This window comes from Mchenga conophoros, linkage group LG9, assembly GCF_057382185.1.
Source record: "Mchenga conophoros isolate Kocher_MC1m ecotype Shallow Benthic linkage group LG9, M_conophoros_male_GT1.1, whole genome shotgun sequence".
Lineage (NCBI taxonomy): Eukaryota > Metazoa > Chordata > Actinopteri > Cichliformes > Cichlidae > Mchenga > Mchenga conophoros.
In genome coordinates this window covers 18,726,431-18,743,826 of record NC_140534.1, presented here as the reverse complement: position 1 = coordinate 18,743,826, position 17,396 = coordinate 18,726,431, and the positions used below count along the sequence as shown (strand labels likewise).

Genomic DNA, 17,396 nt, shown 5'->3' with positions numbered 1-17,396 from the left:
TAATGAATAACTACAATAATAAATGAGGAGTGGTGTGTGGTCAAAGAGAAACACACAGTGCATCATGGGAAGCCACACTCTCATTTTAAATAAAGTAAATTTTAATAAAAATATATATATATATATATATATATATATATATATATATATATATACAGGAAATGCCCTTAGCTTTAGTGTTTAGTAGCTTGGTCAAAAAAAAAAAAACTAAACTAAAAGGAGCATACACACTCAGGAAACAAACTGAGACAAACCTGAATTGAAAGCAAAAGTTCAAAACTAAAGAATAACAAGTCATAAAAAATAGTCCTCAGCCAGTCATAGTTGAAGTGCAAAGCAGCCTTGCTTTCATAAAGGAATTTAACCAAATTATAAACATTTGGCAACCAGATGAGTCGAGTCCCTTACTGAAAAGAGACTCAAATTGTTGTGTTGGGAATCCACCTGCATTTAAAAACGAGACAACAATTATTTGCAAACTTTTGCCACTCTGTCTGAGAATGATTGCAGTCAGTCTGAGTCATACCATAATAAATGGAGACACTTTGTCTCTCACCAGGCGAACTCTGTAATCACCTTCTGATTGAAACTGGTTGCCCAGAAGTTGAACGACCAACAAGCTCAACATCTGGGCAACGCGAGTACTTGTAATCGATGTCTGACGTCTGACATCAAAAATAAAATCGGGTAACCATCAATTTTTCCTACTCATGAGGCCTTTTACTTTAGTGTGATTGAGCCGCAAAGAATCACTGCATATTTATATTATGTATGTATGTTTACTGTCTGAGCTCCTGATTTCCGGAAAAAAGGCTTGCTCTACACTTGCCACATTAAAATATCTGCAGTCTAGAGGAACCTTCTCTACAAACAAACACACACACACACTCATAGTGAGGTTTAAGTCTAAAGGAGTCAATTGTGCGTATCGACAGACAGACCAGAGCACGCTTCACTGCATAGCAAGCACTCGGGGAGTGTTATCATGTGGCTAAGCGCTCTTGATTCTCAATCACCTGAAACTGCAAACAGCCGTCACATCACATAACAGGAATGCATGTATACACGGAGGTATCCTTCGAAAGATCTAAAAAGATTTCTTGAAATCGCATCTCAGCTAAAAGAAGATGAAATAATTAGTGTGTTTATGTTTACTCTTAGTCGGTGTCTTCATCACTTAATGCCGATAACTTGTGACTGCGTTCGCTGTTTCATGTAGAGGCCACCAAGATGTGAAGTGATTCTTGGCTTGAAAGAATATATTAAAAGGAAATTCATTTTTTTCTCATCGTCTCTCTGTAGTAATTCAAAAATCAAATGTGTGTTTTTCTCACATTTTAAAAACATGTTTCCAAGCCAAAGGTAATGATGCGTCTCCAGCTACAAGGCCTCTCCGCATTAAATGACCTGTTAAATGAGTTGCTATTTGGATAATATGAATGAGTGCAAACAAAGGAGTTCTGGGAGGTTTGGAGCACTCAGCTCCTGCATTAGAAAACACTCTCAGGTTTCACAGCACCTTAGCTATTATATTTAGGGGAACCCTGGATTTAGTCAGATTTCAGCTCTTGTTTGTGAATCTTGCAGAGGTGTGAGATAAGAAATAGGAAAAACTTACAAATAAATCACACAGCTGTCTGGTTTTGAGCTCTGTGCAGTCTGAGCTACAAATACCCCCATTGTACTGCTGTGTATCCTTATCATAAGACATCAGCACTTGGAGGTAGTTGTTAACTTATCCCAGCGCTAATGCCCTCCTGCGCTGCCCTGGGAACTCGCAGGCCATTGTCCTTCACCTCCATGCAGAGTTTGGTGAAAGGAGGAAGGGACAAAAAGCCTTGTAGGGTTCACATGCTGCAGCTTTGTAGCGCTTCGTCGAGGGAACAGAGGTTGGGGATGACCGCAGAAAGTAGGCTACAGGTAAACTGCGATCAGTACAAAAGGAACAAAATGGGAATTGTGCATTTGAATGGCCACACATCCCTGCATCTGACATATAAAGCCTGTAGTTAGAAACAGCCAGCTGGATAGATTTACATCTCACCAGCACAGCAGATGAGGCATATTTTTTTCCTGATGGCAATTATCTGGCTCTTCTACCATTAGAGGAGAGGTTGACATTTCATGTCTGTTAAATACACAGCCAGCAGTCTGTTAGACTAGCTCTGCATAGGGAATGGAAGAACACAAACATATGCTAATTTTGATGACAAATAAATAAGATACCAGAATTTAACTCACGAAAACCAGAGTACAAGCTTCTCTGTACCATTTTTAGCACATTTAAACACACAAAAAAGCATTTTATATAATAATAATAATAATATGTAGCCAATAATGCACAGCAGTAAGCATTATGTACATTTAAGCAGCTAAGTCATAAAAAAAACCCTGTACAGTTGTGATCACACACCTAACATGTTTCTTATTGTGGATGGTGTGTCTTGTGTTTTGGCAGACTTAGCTGGGTAGGGTATCTCTGCTAAAGCGTAATTTGTGGTCCTGTACCCCACAACCAATTTGTTGTTTATGAAATCAGACAGCAAGGAGAGGGGTTTCCACCCACCATTTCCACCCACTACCCAACATATGCTCACATGTAGTCCTCCAAAAACCCAAGTGCACATTGCCAAGTAGGCCAGAATAGGGAAGCGAGCGACACCAGACCTTCTTGACCCTCAAGAGTGTTTTTTCCACATTCGCTGTACACTGCCTCCATCAACAACAAAGCTCTCCTCGGGTAGATGGGCTGTACCTGGACTGCCAGCAGATTGCAAACACACAACCTCCCTAATGAGCAATAGATCCACTTTAGATAGCTACCCTGTGGACCTGGATAAGTGGCAGAACACGGATGAGCAGAAAATTGTAATTACGGCTAAAATTACAGGCTTTAAAGGTGTTTATTTCTGCTGTAAAGTTGGGTATTTTAACACAGGAGTCAATGGAGCCCGACTCACTTTTGAAACCAACGTCAAGTGGCCATTAGATGAATTGCAGTTTTTGGCTCTGCCACACTGTCTTCATTTTATCACACATCAGCTTTGGCTTAACAAAAAAACAAAAAAGAACAGAAATTTTGTGAAATACAATCATTGCACAACCTTTTGTTTCTGAGAGCTTGATTAGAAAAATATGTTTGAAACTTTAAATTTCACTAATTAACACAAAAACCTTGTTATTTCTTTATGCTTGCAGATTCAGCTTTAAAATAAATTATTATGTACTGGACTTTTTACTCTACCCATTTATTATATATATGCATAATATTAATTAACAGAATTTGGATCTTAATAAAATACTGCTTCACTTTTACTGACGTGTCTCAGTACACAAATAGAAAGAACATCCTCTCCGCTTCTGTATTCCACTCAGTGACTGGCTGTCCAGTGTGCTTGATAGATTGACTGCCGCTGACTTTCGTCCAGTCATCAAACTGTGTGCCAGATCCACTTACACAACCTGGAGTAGGGAGTGATCCTCATCCTCTTAAACTCTCAAACTCTGCTACAGCTTAAAAAAATCCTTAATGAAGTTATATATGCCATGTCTGATGAATGTAAACCTTGCCCAAAGATTGTTTATGCCTCATGGGTTGTTGAGAACCTATTTTACATACACTCAGCATGCTGTGCTGGAAAGGCGTTTCCACCTGTCCTAATCCTAACGCTGCTGGGCTTTGAACTTGGGCTTCATGTGATGTACTAATCCAGCCAAGCATTTTGCTGCCACGAGAGAGCTGGTAATCTCCTCTCTGCTGAATGTCTGAGTCAGTCTGACTCTGCAGCGTTTGGCACGATGGAATCAGCAGTGAAAGTATTTTAAACAAAGTTTGAAACCCTGGAAAAATGCAGGGGAGATTTATCTGCTTCAGTGAGATATGAAAGAGGTTTCACCCACTCGAATACAGCAGCCTGCAGACTTTCTACAAGCTCTCAATGAGCTTTGTTCATTGATCTAAAATCCTCTGTCCTCACCATTCATAAAAACAGAACTGCGTGCACTCAATGTGTTGTGCACGTCAGAGTCTGCAGTGTTGAAGTAACTGAAGTGGAGGGAAAGCCCCACGTAAACAGAAACCAGTAAAACGTTTTATTTTTTATTTTATAGTTTTCTGGAGAATTTTTATGCACACGTGTGATTCATAGAGAAGCAGATTGTGGGTTGTTTGTGTGGGAAAATACTCCACCTCCAACTGAGTTTTGTCTCTGATGCAGAATAACACTTGATGTCAACTGCATTGAATAATGTGGCACGGGTTCAGTAAACAAATTAAATGAATATGAACCTCATGTTTACCATCACATAATGCAAGAGTCTCACTTGAATCATTTTAAAGTTCCCCATTGTCTGAATGAGGGTGCACCGGCTCTTTAGACAATAGAGATGCTCTCTGAAACCGGGGAAACCTCACCACAGTATGGGTGAAAAGAGTCCTATTGTCCTATCTTCTATTGTGCTGCTGGAGTAGCCTGCAAACAGAACACTGTCAGTCTTTGTCTTTGTCCGGATCAGCTGGGCATCCCTGTTTTTTCATGCTCTGCGGAGCCCCATGTGGCTGCCATGCCCTACATGTCACCGTAATAAAGTTAAGGACACTGCTGTTACAGTTGATAATGGAAAGGCAAATATGTTAGAAGCTCGGCATATGTGTAGCCCTCAAGCCTTTTCCCCCCCTCAGTATTTACAATGATGTTCTTGTGATTTCATTTGCTATCTTTAAAAGGCTTAAATGGCTTATTGACACAGTATAGGAATAAAGTGCTGATTAGCAAATGACTAGCTGTTTATTCTGTGAGTGTATAGTTGTCCCTGTCATTGTCACGAATGCCGATCATTAGTCATCAGTATTGGAAGATGATTTAAAAAGGGGTGGGAGGGTAAGGAGTTCAGTACTTCGGTAATTTTCAGATAAGCAGATTGACAATACGTATAAAGCACTAAAGCAAAAATAAAGTGCTAAAGTACTTAAGATTAGGAAACCACTTGAGAAGCCCCTCTTTTATTTATTGATTCATTCATTTATTTAAATTTTCCATTACTGAATTTAAAAAGACAATCTCAGTCATGTAAAAACATGAAGCTGTATTTGAATATAAAAGTGGTAACATAGTAACAAGCCTGTTCAAACAAAGAGTAAAGCTTCTGTTCTCAAATTTATTTTGAGTTTAAATGAAAAAGTGTTATCAGAAAAACTACATCAGAATATTTATAAGGAGTATGTATAGTACTTTGAAATTATTTTTCAGTGTGTACAACATGTTATGCTTTAATAAAAATTAACTGGAAAATTAATTAGAAAAAAAATATATGGGTAAAAAATATATTTTGTTCATAGACTGGGGTAAGAAATACCGTACACACCGGAATACAAACTTAGTGTAACATAAAATACTATAGTAACAATGTAGCAAATAATAGTTTTCATCCAGTAACCAGAATGAACCAGCTTCTACCTTTTACTGAAATTGTTATGTAACAATGCTTTCCATTGGCCCGCTTTAAAATTCCAAATTTAAACTGATCACCTGATTGGGTTTCCACCAGCGGGAAGGCAAGGCCGAGGGGCGGAGCTTTGTGCTGGTCCGGAGATTCGTCAATCTATGTACAGATTGTCGCGCCGCCAACCGGGACCACATAGGAGTACACGTTACTTTTTTGTCTCTATTTGGAGAAATTTAACATCGAAGTGAAACACGCAAATGAGTGGAAATGAATGAGGTTTAATTTTCGTCGGGTCTCCCTGACGGAGAAATGTACACTGAAGGGCGTTTTCCGTATTTTTTCCAGTGTGTTTTTCCTAACAGGTAGTGAGCCTGAGCGCTCAGTCAGTGCAGCTCTGTAAGGAGACTGAATATCCCGCTTTGTAATCTCTTGACAGCCTTTTTAACCCATCTTTGGCTCGACGGAGGCTTGTCTACTCTCAACAGAAATATGGACTGTGTGTTTTTTTTGGATATTTTTGGGCGTTATTTTCTGAATTTGTAATAGGTATGGGTTTCTTCTTTTTCTCTTTTTTTCAATGTTCGCATTTATGGCAACAACCTGTCGTCCGCCTGGTTAGTATTTGGCAACAGGGAACCGTATTCATAGCCACAGGGGACGATTTTGTTGTTTAAAGTAGCCGAAAAATAACAAAAATGTTGCTTTTTCTGCAGCCTTTGTGTCATGTGTGAGAGAGAGTGAGCAGCGTATAGTATTATACACGGTGGCTGATGTATTGCCTTTACATCGCAGTGGCATACGTGGGGCTTGATGTGCACTTTCCTCCCCATGGAGTCACGAATAACGCTTTCATTTAACGCGCATATATTTGTGCAGATTATTATTTCAGGTGTGTCTTTAATTAAAAGCATTCGTTTAAAGAAAACAAACCCACTCCCCCTATGCACCTGCCACCGCTCACTTTTAGCTCTCCCTCAATTGAACTAGAGCTAGATTTTAGACAGGTGCTGACTGATTTCCCACTTTGGTATCTGTGTGCTACGATATCGCTGTCATATTTCTAATTCTGTAAGAATTTAAGGCGGTATAAAGTCTATTAGAGACGTGTTGTTTTCTATCAATAATGATGCAAGGATGTGGCGTTCAGTGGCTGTAGTAATTTTCTAAAGGCTTGCAAAAGTCTGCAAAAGCTTGACTTAGTTTAACTTTTTTTTTTATAATTATTTGTGCGTAGGTTTGAGCCATTGATGGACATGAAGAAGGAAGACGGTGTGGATTAGGATCTTCCCCTACCCATTTTTTCTTTTCTTTTTTCTTTCTTTCTATCTTTCTTTCTTTGGTTTAATCCCCCCTCCTCTCGTCCTAAATGTGGGCTCTAAAGGACTTCTTCCCCCTCTGCGGCTTGGAATGAAATGATGGCAGCACGTTGGAGTGATTCACCCCAGGACAATGAGGAGCGTAAACACAGAGCCATAACTCCATGTGGCAAGGTAGGACTAGCTGCAGGATGGTGGCAGTTGATCATATAACTGTTTATTGAGTGCATCAAAGTTCATTAAGGGCATTTTTTTTCCCCTTCCATATGGACCATCTGTTTTTGACACAATGTGAGTTCTGTGCTGTTGTGCAAGGTGCTTGCATGTGGACTCACTTGTCAGAACTCATCACCTAAAACCTCCAAAGTACCTAACATCATCAGCGCTGTCATATAGAGGTATCATCACTTGCACAAAACCTGGGGCAAAATTTCAGAAGAGGGCAAACAAGGGAGTGTGAGCGTAGCGCACAGCACATCTTTCAGTGTTCGGGTTGACAGGGTTCATCTTTTTTTCTTCACTCTTGCAACTGTTTAAGTGCACAAAGAGAGTTTTATACTTGCGGCACTAATCTTACTGGGTCCTTTGTGTGTCTGCATGCCAAACTCTGATAAATGGCACATTGTGGAGCTCATCCTTTTCCTCTTGTGCGCCAGAGCTTCAGCGGTTACATCATCATAATCATCATCTTGGACCAGCTAGGCTTGAAGCATGTCATAACAGCATTGGACTGGTGGCATGTTTTGGATTAATCCATCATCAGAAAATGGCAACAGTGCTCTCTCTCTCTCTCTGTTTGTGTGTGTGTGTGACTCTAATCCTCTTACTGTGTCAGTACTAGCTGTGGATGGAGGACATACATTTTTGGGAATGGAGTAACTCAGCATCCTAGCAGAGCTGGACTGTTTTTGCAGTGGTTGATGGGGTTAAAAAGGAGGTGCCTGCTAATGCTTTTGGTTTAAAGTGAATCTTAATGAGGCCATCAGGCTGGATTGTCAGCAAACATAGTTTATATGTTGTCTGTAAAAACAAACTGCCATGAGGCAAAACCTTTTCCTTGTGTCTCAGCGGTGAAGTTTTCCACTTGCCTGTTTCTGCAATCTAATAAATGCTTGCCACAACATCACTTAACTCTCCCACACTGCGGAAAACTCCAATCACCATATCCCAGCAAGCTCCCAGCTTCCTTTTTCACTGGAAGTCCGATACTTAGAGCTTTTAATCAGCTGAGAACCACAGCTGATACTCGTAACATGCTCAGGGACAGCCCACTGAATCTGCAGGTTGATACAATTGAAATCTGACTCTCCATCACACCTCTGCTTCGCTGCTGAAGCCGTGACTCACCCATGACTCACCCATGAGTCAGTGCCTGTGTTTAACCTGAATATTTGCAGCCCGGGGCCTGACATATGAGCGAGGCAGGTGTTTTTATCCACCTGATGCCTGCCGCAGACAAACGCCCAATTTTAAAGCTTGGCTGCTTATGAACTGCTGTCTCCTCCCAGGGGTCTAGTGAGAGTGCTCCCGCTCTTCCTTCTCCAGCTTCCCACCCCCACCTCCATCATCTTGGCTTGTTAATGAGGGAGAATTCAGGGGGTGGCTTCTCTAAACCTGCCCCCACCAAACCCCATCCTGCTACTGCCAAAGCAATGGCAGCAACTCTGTGATAATTTAGACACAGCTGCCCGGGTCATTAGGAGAAAAACACCCCACACTGTCTATCCGTCTTATTTGTGTTCTTTTCTTTAGTCGACCTACTGTCACGTTCAGGCTAGCAGGGCAGCTATAAGGCAGCTGAGGCCCTGAGTTGTTTACATCTCAAAGTTCCAGTAAAAATATATTGAAAAGCAAAAGACTACACTATCTGTGAATGTTGTTTTTTTTACTATGGAGTCAGAGTGTGTGTCCTAAATAACCTTTTGTTTCAAGAACAAAACACATCAAACCAAAAAGAATATAAGCAGGTTAGCTCTTGGTTGCAGCTCATGTGTGCATGCATTATTAAATAATACCATATTAGGTGCTTCTGTTATAATAATAATAATAATAATAATAATAATAATAATAATAATAATGGATTGGATTTATATTGCACTTTTCAAGGCACCCAAAGCGCTTTACAATGCCACTATGTCCTGTGGACAGACAAATGAAGCAGTTCTCCACCTGCTGTGGGTTCTGGTTAGACCCTCCAGTTTGTGGTGGATCTCTAGAGCAGAACAGGGACTACTGTTCAAAGACCATCTGTATCCATCTGTAGAGGGTGAGCCTCACAGTCAGCACATGAGCGTCTCTGGGCATTGACTTACTTTTGCTCCCAACCTCAATCGTCCACCATAACAAGTTTTTGGCACTACTGTGCTGACTTTTATTCGGACTCAGAGGTTGCTGTCTGGTTATCAACAACCGAACTTTCAAACTAAGAACGAAGGGGTTGTGCTCTAGACGATTAGTCATGGATGGCCTTGGTTTTCTGGGACACATGAGGCAAAAACGGGAAGAAAGGCTAAAATGGCTTTTTTTGGTCCACACGATGACTACTACTGGGAAAAACCTTTCTCTCTCCAAAGCCCTTAAATTTCAGTTTCATTGTTACTTTCGGTGAAGAAAGAATTTGGGTTTCCAAACTAAAGGAGAATGAGAAATTGTTTGTAAAGGATTGGAAACATGTATGAAACTCTCCAGCTCTCCATTGATTGCATCCCTTGTTGAGGAGGAGGAGACCAGTGATGGTGCTCTAAGCAGCGGTGATGCTCTCTTTCTTGGACTAAATATAGCCCTTACTAATTCTGTAAACCCCTGCGCTTTTTTTCTTCTTCCTCACCCGTCCACATGCTTGTCTTTCACCCGTCCTCTATTCCCGCGTGTTTTCTACGATGCTATATTTAACCCGTGGAAAGACGAATGCTGAGAGGGGAAAAATGGAGTCACTGTACTGGAATCGCTGCCTTTTTTCTCCCGAATGCAGTTAAAAGCAGCAAACACGTGAATGTTGGTCAGCACAAGTATCATTTTAGGGTTCAGGGAATGCGACACTGGTCAGTTTCTGTGGAAATTACAGAAAGAGTCAGGTTTTTTTTTTTCCAAACAGATACCCAGCTGGACACGTCTTCAGTGTCACCTCCCAACCCTAATATGATTTCATGAAAATGAAATATCTAGCTATGGAGTGCAAAGTCTCCAAAGGATCTAACCGTGTTTGGGCCATGATGTTTTATCAGTCAAAGCAGTGACAAAGGGGTGTCGATTTGCATACATCTGAAAAACAAATGTGTCTCGTTGCAGTAGATCAGGCCACTTTTATGTTCTGCAAACAAGGCATTGACTTGGACATGACCTGGCTTCTGATTTAGCGCACACACGCACACACACACACACACACACACACACACACACACACATAGAAGGTGTAATGGGAATAACCAGGAGCACGGTCTTTGAAGGGTTTTCCCATTTGAGAACGCCACTTCTCCCTCGCTCTGGTGATCAAACTGAAAGTGGAGTGCATGTGTGTATATTTTGGCATCTCTTATCGGAATCAAGCTTCCCAGCTATTTTTTTTTTCCTGGAAAAGACAAAAAAGGAAATCTGCATGCATGCTGCACTCAAATCAAGGTCACCCGGGATATGTGTGCATATGTGTGTTGGACCGCACCCGTATCTTTTCCTCTTGTGGAGGGGGTGACATTAACGCTCGGTAAGGCTTCTCCGCTCGGCCACACAGGCCGCAGTCACGCTGGACGCTATTTTTCCATTAGTTAGAAGCACAGACAGATGATTGATGGATGTGTAGGGGGGAAACAAATGGGTGGGAGCAGGAAGCGGGAAGATGAGAGTTTATCCAGTGGAAAAAAAAATACCCCCCTTTCCTCATCTTTTGTTTATTTATTTATTTATTTTTTTGTTGTTGTTGCCAATTGGCTCAGTGTCGCAGCCTCTTCTGCCTGGATGCCCCCGCCCCTACGTAAGATTAAGGGAGGGCAGGGGGGTGGTAGGAGTTTGGGTGGTGGTGGTAGTGGGGGGGTTGCACATGTAGGCAGACAGGCAGAACAGAACCAGTCTAATGCTCAGTGAGCATGATACACTATCCATTACACATGCCCAAGGCACCTCCATCAACACTTGCCCCCTATCTGGCTCTCTTTGGCTCCGAGGCATGACATACACTGCTCAGATGTGTGCTCAGTTGATCTGCATAGCACATTTCTTAAGGCGGTATTCACACTCCTCCTCCTTCATCCTGTCATATTCTACACCCTGCACGCGTCATGAACCACAGATTATGTAATGCACTGCACTGTGGCTGCTGGTAGATAATGAATATGTGGAACACATACATCGAAAAAGAGCAAACATTTCATATGACCTTTTCTTACATTTATTATTTATTTTGGAAGTGAAGCATATACTGTATAGCTGTTATTCATTAGCAGTGTCTGCGTAGGTTCTCAGTCATCCAGGTCATGGTAATCTAATGAGCTTAAAGTTTCTTGAAGATGTTTCACCTCTCATCTGAGAAACTTCTTCAGTTCAGCGCATTAGCAGTGTTTGTTTTTGAAAGGACCTTATGTAACAGGCTGTTATCAGAATACATATCGTAACCTGTGGTGTTAGTCTGGGTTCTGAGGTCTTGGCAGGAAACCACATTATTTCCTGTTAGCATCAGCAGTGGAAGTGAACAAGGGCACTCTGATGAAGGAATGATTTCATGAATGGATGGCAGCAAAGCCACTGGAAGCTGTTGGAGGTTTATTTAATATGGCCTTTAAAGTGTACAACACCAAACTGAACACAGCTTCTTGATCACAGTCTGGCAGTTGTTCACAGAAAAATAAGTGGAACTGGTGAGGTCAGCGTGAGTATATTTAATGTTGCACATACTGGAGCGCTCTCGGTCTGCTATAATGCTAACTGAGTGACACAAGACAAATAGGTGAGCTGTGCAAGTGCTGCTCTGCGTGCACATGGTGGGTGAGAGGAGAGACATGGAAGCATGTCAACTGAACAGGCAAATAAGTATGAAGTCATAATATTTGCCTGTTGTTTTCTATGTTTGTTTAAAGTTTCTTTATAGTTCTTTCGAGTTATTGTTGCAGGTGTTCAGGCCTGCCAGACTGTCGGGATGCATGCTGCTGGTAGGAACTCTTGACCACAGTTACTAAATGACAAGCTAACAGTTAATGCTAGAAAACCTCTGCGATTTAATACTCTAATTTACAGTTGGGGAATATGGGATGTTTTTTGTTTGTTGAAGCCTTAAATATAATTTTAATCAGAGCTAGGCCACACGGGAACCTTTTAGACCATGGGTCTTTGGTGGAAAAAAGTGGTCCCAGTGGGTTGTGGCATCCCCAGGAGAAGGAGCTGGGAATGACCTTTTGGCTGCTGGGGATGCCTTAGTCATGACTGATGAAAAGGTGGAGCACGAGCTGGGCTGGCGGATTGGTGTAATGTCATCAATAATAAAAGCATTGTACCAGACAGTTTTAGTCAAGAGAGGATTGAGCGGAACGTGTCTTTTTCGATTTTACCAGAGCAGAGAGTCTATGTTCCAGCCGTCACTTATGTTTGTGAGAGCTGAGTGATGACCGAAAGCATAAAGTTGCAAATACAAAGGTCGGAAGTTTGGCTAGCCTCTGCCTTAGAGACAGGGTGGGGAGGTCAGATAGAAGTCTCAGAGCGGAGCCCCTGCTCCTTCATGTTGAAAGGAGATAGTAAGGTGGTTAAGGCATCTGGTTTGGATGCCTCCTGGGCACCTCCTTTTGGAAGTTTTCCAGGCACGCCCAACTGGGAGGAGACCCTGGGGTAGACCCAGAACCTACTGAAGAGATTTTATATATATATATATATATATATATATATATATATAAAATATAATCATTTGACCTGAGAACGCCTCAAGTTCCCCTGGTGGAACTGGAAAGTGTTGCTGATTGATCAGCTATTTGTTTTGACAAAAATGTAATAATAATCAATGAAACCATTTTGCACATTATACAAACAAACAATAGCAAATGTGTTTCTAAATTAGTCTTAAAACGTTAGGTTGAAAGAACAAGCAGTCTGAAGTCATTACACAGGGTAAAATCGGCTACATTTAGGCAGTGCTTTTCTAGACTTATTAATGTCTCACAGCACAAGTCATAATCAGATTATTCTGGTCACCATTGACGTCATGTTTATTTAACACAATAACTCAATAACTTTTGAAAGAGCTTAACAAAACAAATTGATTTGCAGCTGTTTTTTCTTGTTTGGCTTCTTGAAACTAAGGTTACCAAATGGCTTAATTTGTCGTAGCCTTCTTGTTCAATAACGACTTTCTTACTGTCATCTTGGTCCAAGCAGAACTAAACCTGAGCTAGCATGCTGCCGTCTGAGGTTTGAGTTTGAACACATAAAGTACAGTTTTTAAATATCACTCACATACACAAATTAATGATACATAGCGCAATGATTTTTTGGGGTGGGACCGTGGGAGGGTTTAGTTTCTTGACTAAAGGCACTTCCACGTACTTTCCTCTTAGCGGATCGCCTGCTCCACCTCCTTGGGATTTCTTTACCTGCATTTTCTGTTTAGCAGTTATAAAAATTAGCTATCTGGATGGATTTGGACTGAATAAAAATGCTAATTTTGATGTGTATTAACTCTTCTCCACTGATGTTAATAACCCACCTCATCCATCTGCTGTCTCAATAAGCCTCGTGTCCTTTTGTGACTTTCATGGCATTCTCTTCCTGATGGCCTCATCTATTTTCCGTCAGTGAACTGAGGTAACGTGGATATCTGTGGAACACACATGCGCTGTGTGTTGTTTTGAATGCGAGGTCGTGTGGCACTGCCTGCGTGAGAGCGCCACGAGATCCATAACTCACAATTGATTGGATTATATTGGCTTCATCGTGGGGGGAGGGCACATGCTTTTGCTCTTTACCGGACTATTCCTGGCGTGTGACGGGGGGAGTTTTGGAGCCACATGGTGCTGCATTATGTCACAGCGGTTTACTGTCTAGATGTTATTTAGACAGTTGTGTGTCAGTAATTCAGCATTTTATGCTTTAAATTATTCCAGCATGAGATAATTTGGACTAACGTGAGGTCTTTAATTTCCAGAAATCTAAAACAAATTCTGCTATTATATGGAAAACTGAACTGATGCAAAGTCCTCTCTCACAAACTGCTTTCAGAATATTTTTCAGAAACATTTTGATGCCTTTTAAGAGGTAATTTCACTTTTTTGAAACATCGCCAAGGAATGACGCACTTTATTAGAATTGCCTGGCCTAGATTTAGATATTGTGGGAACAGTGAGTCCTCGTTGAAGATATTGGTCGAAGATTTGCTTGTATTAATCCCCCTGACTTCTTAAGCATTTTGTTGTGTTTTGTTTTAAATGTAAGATGTCAAAACATCGGCTTTGACGTCGTTAATCTCGCCAGGAAGTCTGCAGACAGCTGGACGGTTTGACTGACATCATGTTTTGACTTATTCTATGTGATATTTTGGCTTGTCTTGCTGAGCATCTTGACAGAAGCCCCCTCCACCCATGTGGTTATTTTTTTTAAGCTAACCAGACATATTTGGTGCCTCCACTCTGGAGGTAAAGTTAGCTGTAAGTTTAAAGAAGCAATTTCACAGTAAAATCAAATATGCATGTTTTAATTCCAGTCTGCAGACTTCACACCAAACATCTACATTTACATCTTGTCACTCCCATGAATGTCAGCCTCTCCTCACAGCTATATGCCATCGACTGCCTATAAAAGATAGAGATAGCCACTGTGACTTCATCCTTATTTACATATTATCTTTTTGTTCTGAAAGTGACCATATTATGGTGAGAGGGTGAGGTACTAAATTAACTACTAGAGTCACTGCAACTGGTTAAAAATGTACATTTATAAATAGTACGGGTGCAGTGTATAGACACAGATATAGGTCATTAATGGTAAGTAACAGACTAAGAAATTCACGGGAACTGAAGCAAAATTTTTTTGACTCAATAAGCTGTAATGTTTGTCACATAATTACAATAAAAACAGTGTACTGAGACCTAGGACACTGTGTTTGCACACACTGGCCACACTTTATAAATGCTTAAAGCTGGGCTTAAAATCCACATGGATTATTATAAGTAAATTCACATGTTGCATAGTTGTTATCCATATAGATCTAAACAGTTTTTCATACTAGGCTATAATAAGCATGCTTTGGTGTAACGTTGAGCATTTTAACATGTGAGACCATAGTGACTGAAGCAAGCCTCAAGTGGCCAGGGGAGGAACTGCAGTTTCAGGTACTTATTGTGTCTGCACTTTGTTACAGGTTGATTTTGTAGTTTGATAGAATGAAAATAGTTCCTATATGAAATTGCTCACCACAAACTCCCACAGTGGACACCCCTTTAATTAAGTTTAGTAGACATCTCTATAGATGATATCCCTAAAAAAGGGAAACTCATATCAGAGCAATCTAGGTGGGTAAATAGCACTATAGCCCAGAGGAAAAAGCAGAGAAGAGCCAGTGAGTGTTCATCTCCCGAGCTGGTGAGCACTGAGTTTTGGGTAGCCATGTCTGGTCTCCGGTCGAGTGTGGGGACTTGGCTGACCTTTTGGGCCAGACTGTGTTTGTAGCCTCCTGACCTGACACAGTCTCATGTCTGCATGATTACTTAAGCTGTCTCACTCTTCTTTTAAAAATATGAAAGGAGTACTGCTGCTGCTGTTGGTGCCAGTTCACTGTTGTCCCCTTGTGTGTGCAGATGTCACTCAAAAGTTGAACGTTTTCAGATGAGGGCACGATAATTTTATGGATTACATATTCTGAATTTTGCACACGTTTAATTATAATTCCTGCTTAGGCTTTGCAATCTTTAGAGAAGGAGAAAAACAGAAGCTTTTATTAAAAATGTATGAATATTTTAAATCCCACCTCAGGCTGCTTTGTAGTTATGGCGTTTCTCATTTGAAGTGGATTTAATGCATCTCCCTGATGAAGCAGGCTGTCACAGTCACAAGCATCTGGACGTCATAGAGCATCAAAGGAGTGGAAGAAACATAAGTAGTCCCAGGCAGCTGTTTACTGGCATCCAGTAGTTTGCAGATTCTGTCTTCTCACATGTTAAAATGATTCACTGCATACTTTTTCTTTCTTTTAAAAGCTTTATTTCTTTGATATCCCACAGCGAGAGGAAGTCTTAAACTGGACGCTCATTTACTTAAGAGCGCAAGGTGGGACTTTACTCTGTGAGGGTGGGGGCTGCGGCACTCCTCCAGCCTTTTGTCAGGGAGTCTGAAGAGTTTTTTGCAGAGTAATGAAATAAATAACTCAGGCTGCACAGCGTCCCGCATTGCCGGCAAAGTGCAGCATCACTCAGGTTTTCAGATTGAGGCAGAGCGCCTGCATAGCGCCTCCCTACTATACCTTCTTGCAGAATATCTTGTGCCCCGTTTAGGTATTACAAGCATTTAATTGAGCTTCAGTATGAGACTGCAGAGGAAGATATGGATCAAGTCAAAGACAGAGACTTTTAAGGAGGCAGAGGAAGAGAGGAGGGTAGTCATTTGGTTGTCCTGCATTGTGGCCTGATGCATGTAGATTAAGAGTGATCCTGTGCCGCTCTCAATCTCAAGCTGCCTGTGCCTGGTACCACTGCAGAGACGAGCACCGGGAGGCACAGCCAGCCTGGAAGAGAGACAGAGAACATCAAAAAGAGCCTAGCAAAACGCAGAGGCGCATAGCAAGGAGAGGCGCATCCTTCTGCGTTGTCTTTTAGGCGTCGCCGCCGCCGGTCAGCATGCTGTTAACTCTTTTCTCCTACTCCTCTCTCTTTTTTCTTTCTTTTAAATGCAAAGATAATCCCCCGAGTTTCTGTGCAGCCTGAATCATTAACATATTGTTCATTAAGCGTGTCTGGGGCGATGGCCACAGCTGACAGGGTACCTGCTGGGCTTGCAGATGGGCACGTGGACGTACCCTTCTGCTGATGCTTCTCTCTCGGCTCCTCGCACTCGCCTCTCCGGGGTGGAGAAGAAGTAGCGACGGTGCCAGCAGGGTGCCGCTGGGCACAGCGGGGTATGGTACACACAGCTGAGGGGCAGGTGTCTGGGCGGCTCATGTTTCTTCAGTGATAATGGCTCATCTTAAAGTTCTCGACTGTATGATTAACAACAACTGGAGGTTGATCTGTGATCTGTACTGCGCCTGGAGCAATCAGGTCAGTCTTCTCTTTTCTTTTTTCTTTGGTATTATAACAATATTTAGAGCCATCTTGCTGTAAGGCTGTTTTTAGCTATCAGACTAACATAGTTCCCTTACGCGAGTCATTCCCATTGCAGCAGTCATGCAGCAGCATTACTTTGACCTGTAGATATCAGTCACCTCTCCTTACTCTTCTTTACGAACTCGCCTTCCTCCCTAGCCCCTGTTTCTCTCTGGAGTTCTCCAGCAAAGGCATCCCTGACATTTCGGGTATTAATAGCCAGCATTCATTCAGAAGTGCAGTGTGGAATTAGAGACTGTGGAGTGCTTGGCATGCTGACCTCTGAGTGTCCCTGTTCTTGCAGACAGAGTGCCTCGTGTAGCCTCAGGTGGCTCGACGCTAAACTTGGTTTTATAAAATCAGTCTTACG

General features: G+C 41.7%; 1 protein-coding gene across 2 annotated transcripts in view; it reads left to right on the top strand.

Moving 5' to 3' along the window:
* Positions 1 to 5,602: 5,602 nt before the first annotated feature.
* Positions 5,603 to 17,396, top strand: part of arhgap21a (Rho GTPase activating protein 21a) — a 101,459-nt gene continuing 89,665 nt past the window's right edge. The window contains exons 1-2 of one of the 2 annotated variants that reach the window (XM_085286761.1): positions 5,603 to 5,991; positions 6,680 to 6,935. In XM_085286761.1, coding sequence (XP_085142887.1) covers positions 6,858 to 6,935 — 78 coding nt within the window. In that variant the 5' untranslated portion in view covers positions 5,603 to 5,991; positions 6,680 to 6,857. Of the gene's footprint in view, positions 5,992 to 6,679; positions 6,936 to 16,547; positions 16,982 to 17,396 lie in introns of those variants that run through there. The other variant, XM_085286760.1, reaches the window with a different exon arrangement.